The sequence below is a fragment of the Nipponia nippon genome, unplaced genomic scaffold (assembly GCF_047370975.1).
Source record: "Nipponia nippon isolate SJK-2023a ecotype South Korea unplaced genomic scaffold, ASM4737097v1 scaffold_17, whole genome shotgun sequence".
Lineage (NCBI taxonomy): Eukaryota > Metazoa > Chordata > Aves > Pelecaniformes > Threskiornithidae > Nipponia > Nipponia nippon.
Window position 1 is genome coordinate 12,796,130 of NW_028262333.1, and position 14,914 is coordinate 12,811,043.

Here is a 14,914-nt window from a genome sequence, read left to right on the forward strand (position 1 = left end):
TCCAAATGGTGCTGCTTCATTTGGCAAACAAAATATAGAATACTTGAGTACTCATGGGAGAGAGAAATGAGCTGCTCAGACTGTAGCTCAGCTGTTGCAATCACCTTCTTAGGAGCATGGGAATTTGAGCTCAGGACCCTGATCCAATGAATAAATCGGCATTTTACCTACAATGCAAGAGCTTGTGAACCACCCACCACACAATATACTAAAACATGATGTCTGGACATGCTTTTGGCTATTCTGAACAAAGAAGAATAGAAAGCCTCCATCTCCCAGGCTCTGGAGAATGGCTGTAAGAAAAGACCCTCTTTGGCTGGGACATTCTTCCAAGGCAGCATCAGTGGGAGTTGTGTCAAGACACAATACTACAGCTGATGCTTTAAAGGTTCCCATCCATTATCTAGAGACACCACTCGAAATACATATTCCTGCAGATGGGAATCAAAGCAGAAATGTTATGTGCTAGCAGCTGCCACACCAGCTGAAAACATCGCTTTCCATTTAATATTTTGTCCTACTTGAGGAGCTGGAGGTGGGAGGCACAGCCTTGCTGCAGGAAACTCTGCTTTCCGAGGCCAGTCCACTGAGAACTGCACTAATCTTGCCTTGCTTTAAATTTAGACTTTGTCTTTGTTTTCCCGGTACAAGAGAGCCAACCATGTCATCAAGAGTCCTTGCAAGTTGCTCTACTCACTGTCATGCTTATTTTCTCATGGTACGCATCAAAATGCATCATGGTTTCCGTAAAATTGGTTCATAAAAGTGTACTGCCCCGTGTTAGCACTAAAAGATGTGCTGCCAAATCCATCTCCTTCATATCTGGGTGGGACTTTTGTAGCAAAATAACTAGCTGCCAGCAATAGGCGGCTCAATAATGCAGCAAGCTTCTTTGCTTGAAGTCTACAGCTATTTATGAAACTACAGAATAATTATTTCTGTAACTCCAGTTTAAAAAAAAAAAAAGACAGAGATACTTAAAATAACATATTTGTCAACATTCAGTTGTTATTCCTTGCTCACAGCTAAGTGGCCACAACATCTTTCCTTGTGGGCTTCACTACACTGTCCGTATTAAGGGTATTTCAGAGACACTTACAATACTCCTGGATGAGAAATAGCAGAAGCCAAACGTAAGTACTCACAGCTGTGCACATCATGTAGCCCAAACCAAAATCAAAGCGGCACTGCTCATTCATGGAGTAGTGAATTCCTGGCAGCTGTGGAAGGGAAGGCCAGTCGTGTTCGAAGGGATCATCACGCAGACAATCATAGGAACTGCAACAGGCAAAAATTACCGTAACAGATGGGGCTGTGAGATTTGCGCAGTGTTTGTGGTTTCAGTGCCTTTTTGTTCTAAACAAAACATAGCCTACGATTTCTCAGACACTGGTTGTGAAGAGCAGCTAATATTGCAGTTACACTCACATTAACTTCATCACGTTGTATCCACCTTTAATGGATTCTATGTTTTTTTTCTGAAGGCCTTTCATTGTAATTTCCATTTAGCTTGCAGGTAAATTCCTATCAGTCTCCAGGTGCCTTATGTGAAAGGAATCAAAGGGAGAATGAGACCAAGAAGAAAAGAAAGTTTAATTAATTTTCCATTTGTGGAATTTCTTGCTGCCTGCAATCGTCTTTCAAGTGAATTTTTAGAAGCAGAAGCCAGGCTAACCATATGAGATTACCACTAAGCTTGCAGTTTTCCTGTGTCCTTGCTGAGAAGCAGTGACTCATTTACAAGCATGTGTACTTTCCTGCCTGCATTAAACGCTCAGGTTTGTTCCCTGTCTGTTTCTCCTGATAGCTCTCAGCTCCATCCATAATTTGCACAAAGTTTCCGTTCTGTGTGATGAATATGGGAGTTTCTCCTCTTGTCCTAAATAGTGAGGACAGCCTGCAACGTACTAGAATCATGTTTGACTAAAAGTCGCATGGAGAACAGAGGACTGATGCTAATATCAATGAATGGTTAACATGGTATGATCATTGGTTAATTCACAAGACCAACATGATCAACAGTATCTCTGAAATGTCCCCGAGTTATTTAACAGACATGAGGACACCATACAGGACTCTATTCTGGCAGTCATTCAGGTTGCCTTGAAGATACCAATAGTTGAAAGCAGAATTTTGAGGTTAGATTTACTTCAAAGCAAACCACCGTTCTGCTTTGTTATAAGATATTTAAAAATAGCTGTACTTAAAAGAATGTAAAGCAGCCCCCCAGGCCAGATGATTTTTATTGAATGACTAAAGCTCTAAACAATCTTGCTAACTGAAACAATCACACATCTCTCAGAATATTTTTATTCCTTATTGCCATACCTAAGATACCTAACATAATAAAAATATTGACAGAAAGACTAACTCATGTTTACTTCATGTATTTTGCCGCATTTTTTTCCTACTTATTTTCAGGTTTTGCTGGGTATCCTAGTAGTTTCCCCACATTTTTCCATACAACTTGCACATAACAACAAGGGAAAGATCTTTTCTATAAGGAGCAAAAACATGGTCATAAACATCAGTTTGTCAGGGAACTCCAGCGCAGGTCAGGTTCAAAGGGAAGGCAGGCGACATGGATGAAGCTGTTACAAGGACTGGAGAATAAAATGGCTTTTGTATTTAGGGTACTTAAAGAAAAAGTGACAACTAAAGAATTAATTCTGGAACCACGCCTTTTCTTTAGATATCTAAGTCAAGAAAAGCCCTGAGCACTTAAAAGATAGACTTTCTTCTTTAGGCAGCACCACCTTATCACTGACAGGTATCATAAGCAACAAATGGCCCTTGAAGCCAAATTTGGTATCTGTAAGATAGACACCATGCTGCTGGGTAGCATAGGCACTCTTCCACCTAGAGATTACATTAGGGAGGGAGGAAAGTTAGCAATGAGATTTGTAATAGTGTCTTCTCATAACCACTGAGAGGATAGCATATATACTATCAATATCCAGAAAAGGAATAGACATAAATGAAATAAGAACAATTTAAAATGGACTGAAATCAAACTAATTGAGAACCTGCATTGTTATTTGCAATTGATGGGAAAGCATCTCGTTCCCAATAGGATGGGGGAGATTCTTTGTTTATTTTATTCAACCCCATTTGAGTAACTAACAAAAGGAGAAAGCACAAACGCTAGATGCAGAATTGTTCTTACATGCTTCCTAATCAAAGGAGAGAGGCTGCTTAACAGCTACTCACTGGAGATATCGATTCAGCTCTTGCTGGCTGCAACGAGACCAGTGGAAGCGATGAAACGCAGCTTGCACGAGGGGGGCCATGATGCTCCCCAGGCGGACTTCGTCCCCACATCTGTTCCCTTGGCCGTCATGCTCCATGCCTAAACTGGCCCGCACAGAAGAGAGCCAGCACAGTTACATCGCAGGTGAACTCTGAGTGCCCAAGTGCTTTCACATGCCAAATGTCACCAGTGGTTGATTGCAACAAGGTTCTTAAGTCCCATGACCCTCGTCCACATGAGCAAAGTCATGAGAAATAAGACAGGGTGAGACAAGCTGAAGAGCTACTCTGTAGTAGCTCCCACATAGAAGCACTGACCCTTGAGAGTACTTTCATGTGATTAGCTTAATCCACTTTCAAGGTAAACTAAAAATGCTTTCTTTCGACTTCTGTGCACATCCACATTTGTGAATAACTACTGCTAATTGAATCCATTTCTGGATTAAGGATCTAGTCCACCCTCCAGGAGTATTAACAGAAATTTATTCATACTCCAATCTGGAGCTATTCAGGAGTTTATCTAACTTTTAAAAATCACACCTTAGCTTAATTTGAAGTAATTTGCAATTGTAAACAAGTCCTTTCGATGGAAAAAAAAAGACACCACACTGAAAGCCAGTTTAGACTAGCTGCTGCTATTGCGCAGTAGCAATTCCACATTGTTTAAATGTGGAACAGCTTGGAAAGTGTTGGGTGCTTTCTAGAAAATTACCCCAAGTTACAGATATGTTTAAATTTTCTTTTTGGCTTTATTATGAATATATTTTCTCTTTTCCTTTGTTAGGATCTTATATTGCATTTTTTCTACGAGCACTGTTTGACTAATATGGGCAATGCCTGTCCATAACTTAAACCAAATTAACAGATTGGGGCTGAATGTGATTTGAGGGATTACAAACATTCTTCAGTGGTGGCTCTTTTAAAGCTCACTGTGCATTCTTTTTAATCCTAATTCAAAAATTCTGGAATCAAATACCATCTGGATATCAGTTCTATGTCCCTGTCTCATTAAGATATGTTTACAGTGAGATTCAATAAACTTTGGCAACTTTTTGTTTAAAGCCCTTAATAATTCTGGTACAACAAAGAGAAAAGGGCCTACAGGCTTTCTTAGGGAAAACAGAATAGATTGAAACTGTTCAGAAAAAGCCTTCTGGGAACTGTTATTCTACCAAAGAGAAAATAGGAAATCTGTGGGTTTTCTCTGCAAACAGAGAAACTAAAATGCTCTGGGAGAAACCAAAGCTCTGACAACTGCTGCCCGGTCATTGGTTCTAATCACATCAATAAGTAAAATGATTGCATTTTTTATATGAAATATATAGAACAGTTGTAACCTCAGTGCTTGGCACCTCATTTCTATACGGTATTGTATCCTTTACCAGCAGTAACATATACAGATGATGTGCTTATTTAATATGGATTGTTTTCAAGAATCATGTATTCCACTGACTCCATGAATTCATATATCATTATGAGTACTTTACATTTCCACCAGGAGACTATAATACATCATTCAATCTACTCTCATAGCAGCCCTGGAAGATATTTTGGTATTAGTTCCTTTTTCCATTTGAAAATACCAAAATATAAAGCTTATTTAAGACTATAAAGAAAGCCTTGAGAGAGCTGAGATCTGAAGCCAAGGCTAACCCTGAATATTGATTCTTAACATAAACTGCATCTTTCCAATGTCATGGATATTTGTCAGTACCAAAGACACTATAAGGTAGGACACAGGATGTCCACAGTGCTACTCACACATGTCCAGTTTCATGAGCCACCACAAATGCAGATGAAAAACCATCTTCATGGTTGAGAGTGCAGCTTCGAACAGGATGACACATTCCAGTGACTGGAGCGTAGCCTGTGAGAAATATCCCGTGTTCCAGAAAATGAACAAGTATGGAAAGGCAATGTGGTCAGAAGCTCTAGGACAAATATCTGTCTTCTGTTGTGACACAAATATAGTTGAAGTGGTCCTCTCAAGAGACCTCTGCCCCCGACCATTTAATAACATGCTCCCTCATCTACGAAACAGATGAAACCAGCCTGTTGAACAAATTAAAGCTATATTTATATAGATTTTTATAGATATAGGGTTTTTATATATATATATTTTATATATATACACATTAAAACTATATTTTATAAACCAGAAAACTGCTGTCACCTCTAGGACCATCCTGCAATTGCCTTCTCCAAGTGCATGAGGCAACAGGGGAAAAGGACACCACACACTGCTATGTCACAGCTCATGAGGAGCCCAGTGCACTTCCAGCCCTCAGGGAATGCACAAGCGAAGTCCCAGCCCTGTGCTGACAGCAGATCTGGCCAACCCAAAAGGAACGGGAAAGCTCTGAGATTTATCCCCTCCAGTGAACAAACCTGATCTCACAGGAGGCAGAGCCCTGAAAAAAGGAAAAAGTGGACAGCACTTGGCCCTGCTGTTCCAGACCTCTCTGTAACAATAGCTCTGGGCAATCCTGCTGGAACACGGCAACAGCTTTGGAGACTTTTTAAACACAAAATCTATTCTTTAATCTTCGGGCATGTTCAGGACGGTTTACATAGGGATCCCATTTGCCTGGCTTCAGCACGAGCAAAGAAGTGATCCAATAAATAAGTAACCAGTAAGAAAGGATAAAATAGTGTAACAGTTACAACTGAAAATGGCTGTATGCAGAGCTCTCACAGAAAGAAAATCTTGACCAAAACTAAGCAAAAGATATACTTTGCATAATTAGCCTTGCTAAGTGATAAACACAAAAGCTGCTCAGAAGTCTTGACATTTACAAAAAAACCCCCGATGAACATCTTACCTTGCATGCCAGATGGACCAAAATCCTGCCTTGTGAGAAAGATAGCATGGTCATGATATTCTGCATGCCCAGTGTCAGGTTTCTGTTGCAAGTAGGCCCAGCGACACACATTTTCCAGGCTTTGTGAAGGGTTCCCAATCTCTATCAGATTCATAGACTGCATATGTGCAGGAAAAAACATTTATTTATTAAATGTGTCGCAATTTTTTTCCCAACTTTTTCAGGCACTTGAACAAACATTCCATGTCCATTAAAAGTCTGTTCTTAATAAAGACACAATTACACTTCGGAAACAAATTTTACTGGATCAAGAAAGTAAGAAAATAGCTAATGTTCATGGTTAGATTAAATGCAATTTCCATGACATACTCATGAGGTCTAAGATATAAAAAAAGACAAAAAAAATTGTATTTATTGTACTGTGCACTGTGTGTTATTATTTCTGTGCCACCATGGCACCAGCTCGCACCATCACTTCCAGTCTGGATATAGAGTTTCCATTGCAGCCTATTGGAACTGCAGCTGCTGTTGGCCAGCGGAGACTAACCCGGCGTGGGGAAGGGTAATGCCTAATGGCCAAGGTTCACCAGCCACTCTTGCCATGAAACCGAGCTGTTAGGGCTGTTTTGTCAGACCTTTGAACACTACTGGATGTTTTAAGCATAAAAACTAAGTGCGCTGTTTTCAGCTGTGTACTTTCAGAAACAGACTTTCCCAATGACTGTCTTTTAAAGTGCATTTTCTTTATCCCATTCCATATCTGAAGATGGTTAGCACACGTAACTTCCCACTGTGGTACGCCATTTGCCTTAGAAACTGCACATGGCTGGCGCCAACACAGCTTAGCTGACTCAAATGAGCTAACCTGTGTTAGGTGCGGTGCAAAGGACTATTCTCCTGAACAAGAAGGAGAAAGGTATTTTAAAATTCAACTACTACATTTTCCTTTTTTCAAAATAGTACTTTCTTAAGAATTCCCAGCTAATTCTGCTTAATACTGTGCGTTGCTAAGACTTAAGAAAGCTTATTGTATGTGGGATGCTATAAAATGTATGACTAATTGACCTATCCCAGGCCTTCCAGGATTTGTAAGAACTACATATGTGACCTCTGGCTTTTCATTTGCAAAAATTATATTACCATGACAACACTGTAATCATAACAAAACCCACTACAATTTAGATGCTATACGGTACTGTAAGCATCTGCCATTCCAAAATATTTAATGTAGAGCAAAACCTACCCTGGGCCAAAAATAAGAGAGAAGAAATATAGTTCATGTTTAAATACAGATGTATTTGACGTGTCCTCTAATTGAGTGCATGATGAAGTACACAGAGCATTGACTACATGAAAAAGAAAATCCTCAAAGGGCTGTGGAATAACAACTGGAATTGATAAAAGTCTACCAAATTGAGGTCTGATTTTGGCAAAACTGGGATATTACAATTCTGCAAATGTTCAGAAAAACAAATTAATAAACCAAATAGAGGCACAGTTTGGATTCTGATGCCACTGTGGAATGAAAAAGTTGTAATATAATCCCACGCTGGATCATACTGCTTCCAGCCATAATTCCCTTGGAAATTGAACCAATAACCATATTAAAATGGTGGGACAGTTGAGGTGCCTTTATTGCATCTTCGTATATGTCCTGGTTTCAGCTGGGATAGAGTTAATTTTCTTCTTGGTAGCCGGTATGGGGCTGTGTTTTGGGTTTAGGGTGAGAACAATGTCGATGATACACTGATGCTTTGGTTCTTGCTAAGTAGTTGCTAAGTGGCGCTCACAGTGGTCAAGGACTTTACAGCTGCCCGTGCTCTGCCGGGTGCACAAGAAGCTGGGAGGGGGCACAGCCAGGACAGCTGACCCAGGCTGGCCAAGGGGCTATTCCATACCATGTGACGTCATGCTCAGTATATAAACTGGGGGACTTAGCCGGGGGAGGGGCAACGATTGCTGCTTGGGGGATGGGCTGGGCATCGGTCGGCGGGTGGTGAGCCATTGTAGAGTATATCGCTTGCTTTGTATTACTATTGTACTATTATTACTTCTTGTTGTTGTTGTTGTTGTTGTTGTTGTTATTATTATTAGTAGTAGTAGTACTACTACTACTACTGTTCTATTTTTATTTTACTTTAGTTATTAAACTGTTCTTATCTCAACACACGAGTTTTCCCCTTTTGCTCTTCCGATCCTCTCCCCCGTCCCACCGGTGCGGGAGTGAGCGAGCGGCTGCGTGGTGCTTAGTTGCTGGCTGGGGTTAAACCACGACAGTATATTTATAAGGGCAGACTTAAACAAACTTTGGGTGACTATTACAGGGTAAAATCCTGGCTCTTCAAGCAAAAATTCTATTCATTTAAACAAGGTTTGACCACTATTGAGGTCTAATGACATCCATCAGTGGTAAAAAAAACCAAAACAACAAACCATACAAGCAAACAAACAAAAAACCTATCATCTACATCATCTCCACCTTGTTCTCATTTCTTCAGAGCTTCACAAAATAAACCAATCCCTTCAAGGAGCTCAGTGAGAAATCTTACTGCAAGATTCAAAAAGCAAAGACTGCTGTAAAATGAAGTTGAAAAATCTCAAGTTGTGTATCGTTTGCTAACAGTTCGTTGTCTCATAATGACCTCCTGTACATTCTACCAAATGAAAATCATCACATCTTCTAAGATGCATCGATCAGAAAACATACAAAAAATACGCAGTATCAACATGTGCTTTGTTTAAGGGTATCCAAATATTTGCAAAGAAATCTCTGCATGATCAGCAAACAAGCATGGAATATAAAAAAGGCAATGAACTCTAAATAACCACTGGTTTATAGCTCTCCTCTGTCATATGTCACCTCTTCCCTATCCCCTAAACCTTTGCAGGGGACCCCAGCACAAAAGCAAAAGACTAGTCTCTGAATGAACTAACACAGCAGCTTGCAGCACTTGCCTGATGAATGGCGAGTCTGCCAGAGACCAGATCGGTCTGCCGCAACGTACCCAGCAGTTCCCACAGTGCAGGCACTGCATTGGCATTTGGCATGAGTCAACAACTGTTTTCACTGTATACTGAAGTCCACTCTGAGAGCAAAACCACTGGCTCAGTCCAAGAGCATCTCAATGCTTATTTATCAAAACAGTGATTTTGGAGTTTGTCTTCAAGCAAACAAAAGGAGAACCAATGGGTTAATGTGGAGCATTGTGGGGTTTTTTTTGCATCCAACGCAACAGGGAAAATGAAGAAAATCCCTTTGGCGTAAGAGGAGAAACTGAGAATGCACAAGTCTATAAAACACTTTTCAGCTGATGGCCCGACTTCTTTGCCAATGACACAATTTTACACCAAAATATGGCACATGTAAAATTGAGCTTTACTGCTCTTTAAGTTGGGAAACGATGCATCCAGTAGGAAGTCAATTATTCTAGGTGCCTATGTGCTACAGATATAAATAGCAAGTTGAGGTCCTGTGTCAGTGAGGAGGACTTCCAAAGAGTAAGAGGAAAATCTCAGTCTACCTGCTGCGTACTCAAAGTCCACTGAGCACTCAAATCATCTGGCCACTAATCCCTTGTCTGTCTTCACTGTAATGTAGCAGCCTGAAAAGAGAAACCCACTTGATTCATAGCAAATTTTCACCGAAATTCCCACTTTCTGCAATTTGCAAAGGACTTCCAAATCAGAAAGGCTCCAACAGTGAATACTGCATGGCCAGGGAACTGCAGATCTGGGGTCCGAGTCATCCTCACTGTGCTACACAATTGCACTGATTCAGACCAAAGAGCCATATAAGCCATGGTCCTCTCCTGACAGTAGGCAATGGGATGCCCAGTGAAGGGAATTAGAGGAGTGCAAGTATAGTGTAGTATTTGCTCCAAATAATCTCCAAGGCTCCAGTGGTCTTTGGATCAGAGATTTCCTGAGCCAGACATATCTTTATACAGCATTTTTATTCACTTTTTCGGCTGCCTTGCCTTTAAAGATAAATGCTGGTGTCCTGCAAGAAAGGAGCTTAGGAAATCATGGGACCAGGCACAGCTTGTTACTAGACAGGGCAGATGTAATATGTTTTGGAAGGATGTTGTCCAAAAATTTACTCTTGTAGAGATATCAGATAACACTTGATAATATTTTCTGTTGGGAGTCAACGAGGAGCTTTCATCAGACTTGGAAAAGCCCTGCCCCTTATTAAATGGACAAAGCGAAAGGAGAAAGAGGAAAACAGATGAACTGTGTACAGTAATAAGGATTATAAACAAAGGTAAAATCCGTCTTTGTCAGTCTTCAAACAGAGAAAGGTTGGGGGCTAGCAGGCTGCATATGGAGAAGAGGTGTAGGTGTTACTGTTGGCCAGCAAAGGGCCCACACTGCCAGGAACACGCAGGTCCTGCAGCTGGCTAGGAGCTCAGACCTGGCTGGGAAGGACCTCTTTCCAAACAGGACAGCAGGCCTGTGGAGAGCATTACTCAGCTGATCAGCAGGAAAACTGCCAATGGAAAGAGAAACTTTCCTTCTCACAGCAAGAAAAGCAAAAAATCTGTGAGCATTTCAGAGAACTGCTGATGGAAACAGATGAAGATGTTGGCCAAGAAGTGGAAAGGCCTCAGCTCGGAGAACATCCCCCATGTGAGGAGACAACACAGAGGGTTACGAGGACAGTCTGCCCTAAAGAATCAGCCGAGATCTTTGCTCTGGAAAACTCAACATCTACTAATGCCTCCCATTTTCCTTCTTTTTCAATTCTGCTTTCATTTCTTCTCTACTCCCTTCCTTCTTAGACGGAAGCAGCAGAAAAAACTAAACAAAAATGGAAGACAAATGAGTTGCAACTACCACTAGTACGAAAAGGCAAAGCAGGGCAGTAAGAAATGGTTGAAAGTTGCTACTCCCTTGATCCAGAGGCCTTCGAGCCTTCTTTGCTGCCTGTCAAAGGTAGTTACCAGTGTGATTTTCAGTTCTCTATTATGAAGACACTGAAGAACAAGAATTTATGAAGCTGACTAGAAGGTCCTTGAAATACTTGTGGAGATTGTTTGGAAAGTAAGAAATATGGCAATTTTTTTTTCTTTAACAATTTAAAATACAAAGTTATCTTAGAAGAAAACTGCAAATTTAGTCTATAGTCTACCCAAACTTCTAAAGAAAGTTCAAGTTGCCAGTACATGTGAAAGACACACTGGTATCCCACATAGAATGGCAGCTTTCCTTAAACAACTCTTTTATTTATCTGCCATTTGGCATAACTGGGTACAACTTTGCAATGGTGTTGATGAGTAGGCACTGATGATAAGAACACAAGAAATTTAGGCTGTTCAGAAGCTTGCCGGAAAAGGACCTTTCCTAACTCATCCATTAGGTGGTGCTCCAAGAGTACCAACGGAGAAGGCTTTGCCACTCTTCAGTAGCTCCAGAAGGAGCAGAAATATGCTTAACTTGATAGGCTTCAAACTATGGTAGCAAAAGTTGGACCATAGCAGTATACGCATTCAGGAAAAAAATTTAACATATGACTTTCCCTTCCTGAATGTGTGAAGTCTCTGCAAAACACACTGTTTCCATTGCTTCTACTTGGCACTTCTATTGTTCATTGTGTATTGGATTAGATCTTCTATATTCTTGTCTCATCCTGAAGCAAGCAAAAAGTAAATAAATACAATTATTGAGTGTCCATGGTAACTGAACTAACAAAAACAGCTCATTCAGCAAACTGTCATTTTGCATTCAAAGGATTTGTGAAGCTTTCTTATGGCAGCAGTTTGTAAACATTTTTCAGTCTCTTATTCTGTATAAATGTAAGCAGATCAGGAATACAAAGTACTGTTTATGCTATCAGCCAGCTCTACGCTCTTCAAGGTCCCAACAAAACACATTGGGAAATTATAAGCTGAGTCTAATACATAAATAAGGCAATTCAACAATTTACCCAGATAAAAAATAAGAGGGACAATACCTCCATCCCCACCCTAAACATATGAAAACAGTGCAAAAATATGAACAGCAGCAAAAATGCTATGTAATATGTAGGTTCTGGCCTTGCAACTCAGTCTGTGCAGAATTGGTTACTGGAGATGGCCAAAGGCTGGGGTCAAGAACTCCATCTTCAGACACATTTGCATAGCACGCTTCAAGATCAGGGCTTGATTCCTGCTGATACTTTCAGGTCTTCTGCATCTACCAATGTCAGTGGAAAACTAGATACTCAACTCACATTAGTGACCTTCTAATACAAGCAGAGGCTGGAGAAGAGGAGGTTTGGGGGGATCTTGTCAGATTTAAGGGATAAACCTAGCTTGTCCTTCCATCTCAGCTGTGTCACCTGTGCCACCCTCTGGGAAACAGAGAGAAGAACCTGGCTCAGACCAAACCACTGCTTTCATCCTGGCTGAATTGAGAACATCTTCCCTGCTTGCATCGAGCTTAGACATGAAAAGGTCAGATGGCAGAGGTAAAGAGAACACCATTTTATGAAAACATCGAAGGTAAAATCTTGTCTCAAACGAAGGCAGCAGGAGCTCTGCTAATATCTCAGACATACACAATTGAAAAATCCTTCTCAGTTGAACAGTCCTGTGTTATAAGATTGTAGGCATCCATCCCATACTACCTTCTTCCTGAAGTGCCATCTTAAAGCCATTTGGGTTTTCTTCCCTCCCCTAATCTTTTTGAAAGGCTCTCTGCCTTGATGGTCAAGTTCCTCTTTCAATTTGACCAAGTTAACACATGGCCAGAGTACAACCACTTGTTCTGGGGCCAGCACTGGCCCCAGTTTATAGCGAACACGGATTTTCTCTCCCTGCTGGTTGCCATCCCAGATGCGTACAGAGCAGACACAGCATCCCTCAGCCTATACCACCCTGTTCCATCTGAATACAGGTGACTCGAGCTGTGCATGTTGCTCCAAAGGAGAGTTCAGGGGTGTCCTGCACTGCCAGGTTCACATTTCCCAAGAAATAACCCTCATAAATCCTCAGGTGGCTGCATTTATTGAAACCTCTGCAATTCCTGCAAAAGTCTTAGAATCATAGAATCATAGAATGCTTTGGGATGGAAGGGACCTTTAAAGGCCATCTAGTCCATCCCCCCTGCAATGGGCAGGGACATCTGCAACCAGATCAGGTTGCTCAGAGCCCCATCCAGCCTGGATGTTTCCAAGGATGTTTCCAAGGATGGGGCATCTACCACCTCTCTGGGCAACCCCTTCCAGTGTTTCACTACCCTCATTGTAAAAAATTTCTTCCTTATATCCAGTCTGAATCTACCCTCTTTTAGTCTAAAAGCATTCCCCCTTGTCCTATCACTACTGGCCCTGCTAAAAAGTCTGTCCCCATCTTTCTTATAAGTCCCCTTTAAGTATTGGAAGGCTGCAATAAGGTCTCCCTGCAGCCTTCTCTTCTCCAAGCTGAACAACCCCAGTCTTTCTGCCTTTTTTTATTAATAACTGTCTTAATTACACACATCCCCGCTAACGTGTATGCTTTTCTCTGCCGATGTGCAAGGGCAGCTCATCTGCACACAAAGTCACCATTGTCGATGGACAGAGCATGGGGCTGGAGCCAGGAATTTATGAGGCCTTATCCCCAGCCTGCCAGTGGCCTTCCGTGTGGCCTTGGAAAATAACACTTATCTTTGGTTTTTTAGCTGTAAAATGGGAATAATAGTCTTTATTCATCCACCTCAAAGAGGCAATGAGAGGATTTTATGCAGTGCTCAGAATTTAAACATTTCCAAACAAATTTTATAATAACCAGTCAGGGTTTTTAAATCCATTTTCAGCTCATCTTTTGCCACCTCCTCTGCACTTGGTGTTAGTGGTTGCTTTGCTTATTCCCCTGAGTATTCCAGAGCTAGCTGGATTACAGAGCCGTTACAACCAAAATAGGTCTAAATGGAATAATTTTCCCAAATGTTGAATTACATTAATCTCAAACGTATCTGCAGTTTCCAAAATTTGGAACCAATCTTCCTACTACTGAAGTCAAAAAGGCAGAAGCAAGCCAGCTCATCTTTTTCCCATTTGAAGAAAAATGCACTGCGTGTACCTTGTTTACTTATTTGCAGTATCACATCACATCAAAAAAGCCTGTGACTTTGGGAGTCAATTTAAAGAAAATGCAGAGAAACTCATGGTATCTTCTGAAGCCACCGCAGATATGGAACAGCCTTTGCAGAACACGTTTTTCTATCCTATTGATGGAATTGATAAACAAGCGGGCAGCAGCCAGGCATGGTCGAAGCCTTCATATCAGCCCCTCTGGTACATCAAATAGAGTTGTGCATTTGTTTGAAGTACTAAGAGACAAGTGGGGAGTCAGGAAAGGGCTGGTAGCTTCAGCACACCTACCCCAGACACGGCACAGCCACACACTGCCCTCTCCTCAAACACACCACCCAGCCAGTGTCCAAGCCTGGTGCTCCTTGGCAGGTCTCAACCTGCCATACCCTCAGTCTAAGCCCAAAGGTGATAACTTACACGAAGTGTTAATTCAGTAAAGCCTGTCAGATCTTTTGAATTTGCCCCTGAAGCAATTTCAACATGTGATCACCATGGAACAGATTCCATTTTTTCATCTTACCTGGGCAATTGATGCAATTACTGAAATTATTGAAACTTTTGAATGTACAGTTGCCTGTGTTTGAAAATATTAAAAAATAAGTACATTTCAAGGAACGGAGTACCTTCAAGCAAGATTCACTGAAAAGCTGGTTGCTATGCAACTCAAGTATTGTCCATATTATTCTTATCAACAGATGACATATTGTATAAAATAATATAATCCTCTTTAAAAAAAAAAAAACACAATACAGTAGAGGGCTGTTCAGGGGTGTAGAATTGGCAATAG

The 14,914-nt window shown here is 41.1% G+C and overlaps 1 protein-coding gene across 3 annotated transcripts in view; it reads right to left on the reverse strand.

Moving 5' to 3' along the window:
• The window catches only part of ADAMTS2 (ADAM metallopeptidase with thrombospondin type 1 motif 2), a 195,024-nt gene that overhangs the window by 33,115 nt on the left and 146,995 nt on the right, over positions 1-14,914 (reverse strand). For 2 of the 3 annotated variants that reach the window (XM_087753711.1, XM_087753710.1), the window contains exons 6-9: positions 6,072-6,228; positions 5,011-5,116; positions 3,211-3,354; positions 1,146-1,278 (exon numbers count right to left, since the gene is read on the reverse strand). In XM_087753711.1, the coding sequence (XP_087609837.1) occupies positions 1,146-1,278; positions 3,211-3,354; positions 5,011-5,116; positions 6,072-6,228 (540 nt within the window). The remainder of the gene's footprint in view (positions 1-1,145; positions 1,279-3,210; positions 3,355-5,010; positions 5,117-6,071; positions 6,229-14,914) is intronic. The other variant, XM_087753712.1, reaches the window with a different exon arrangement.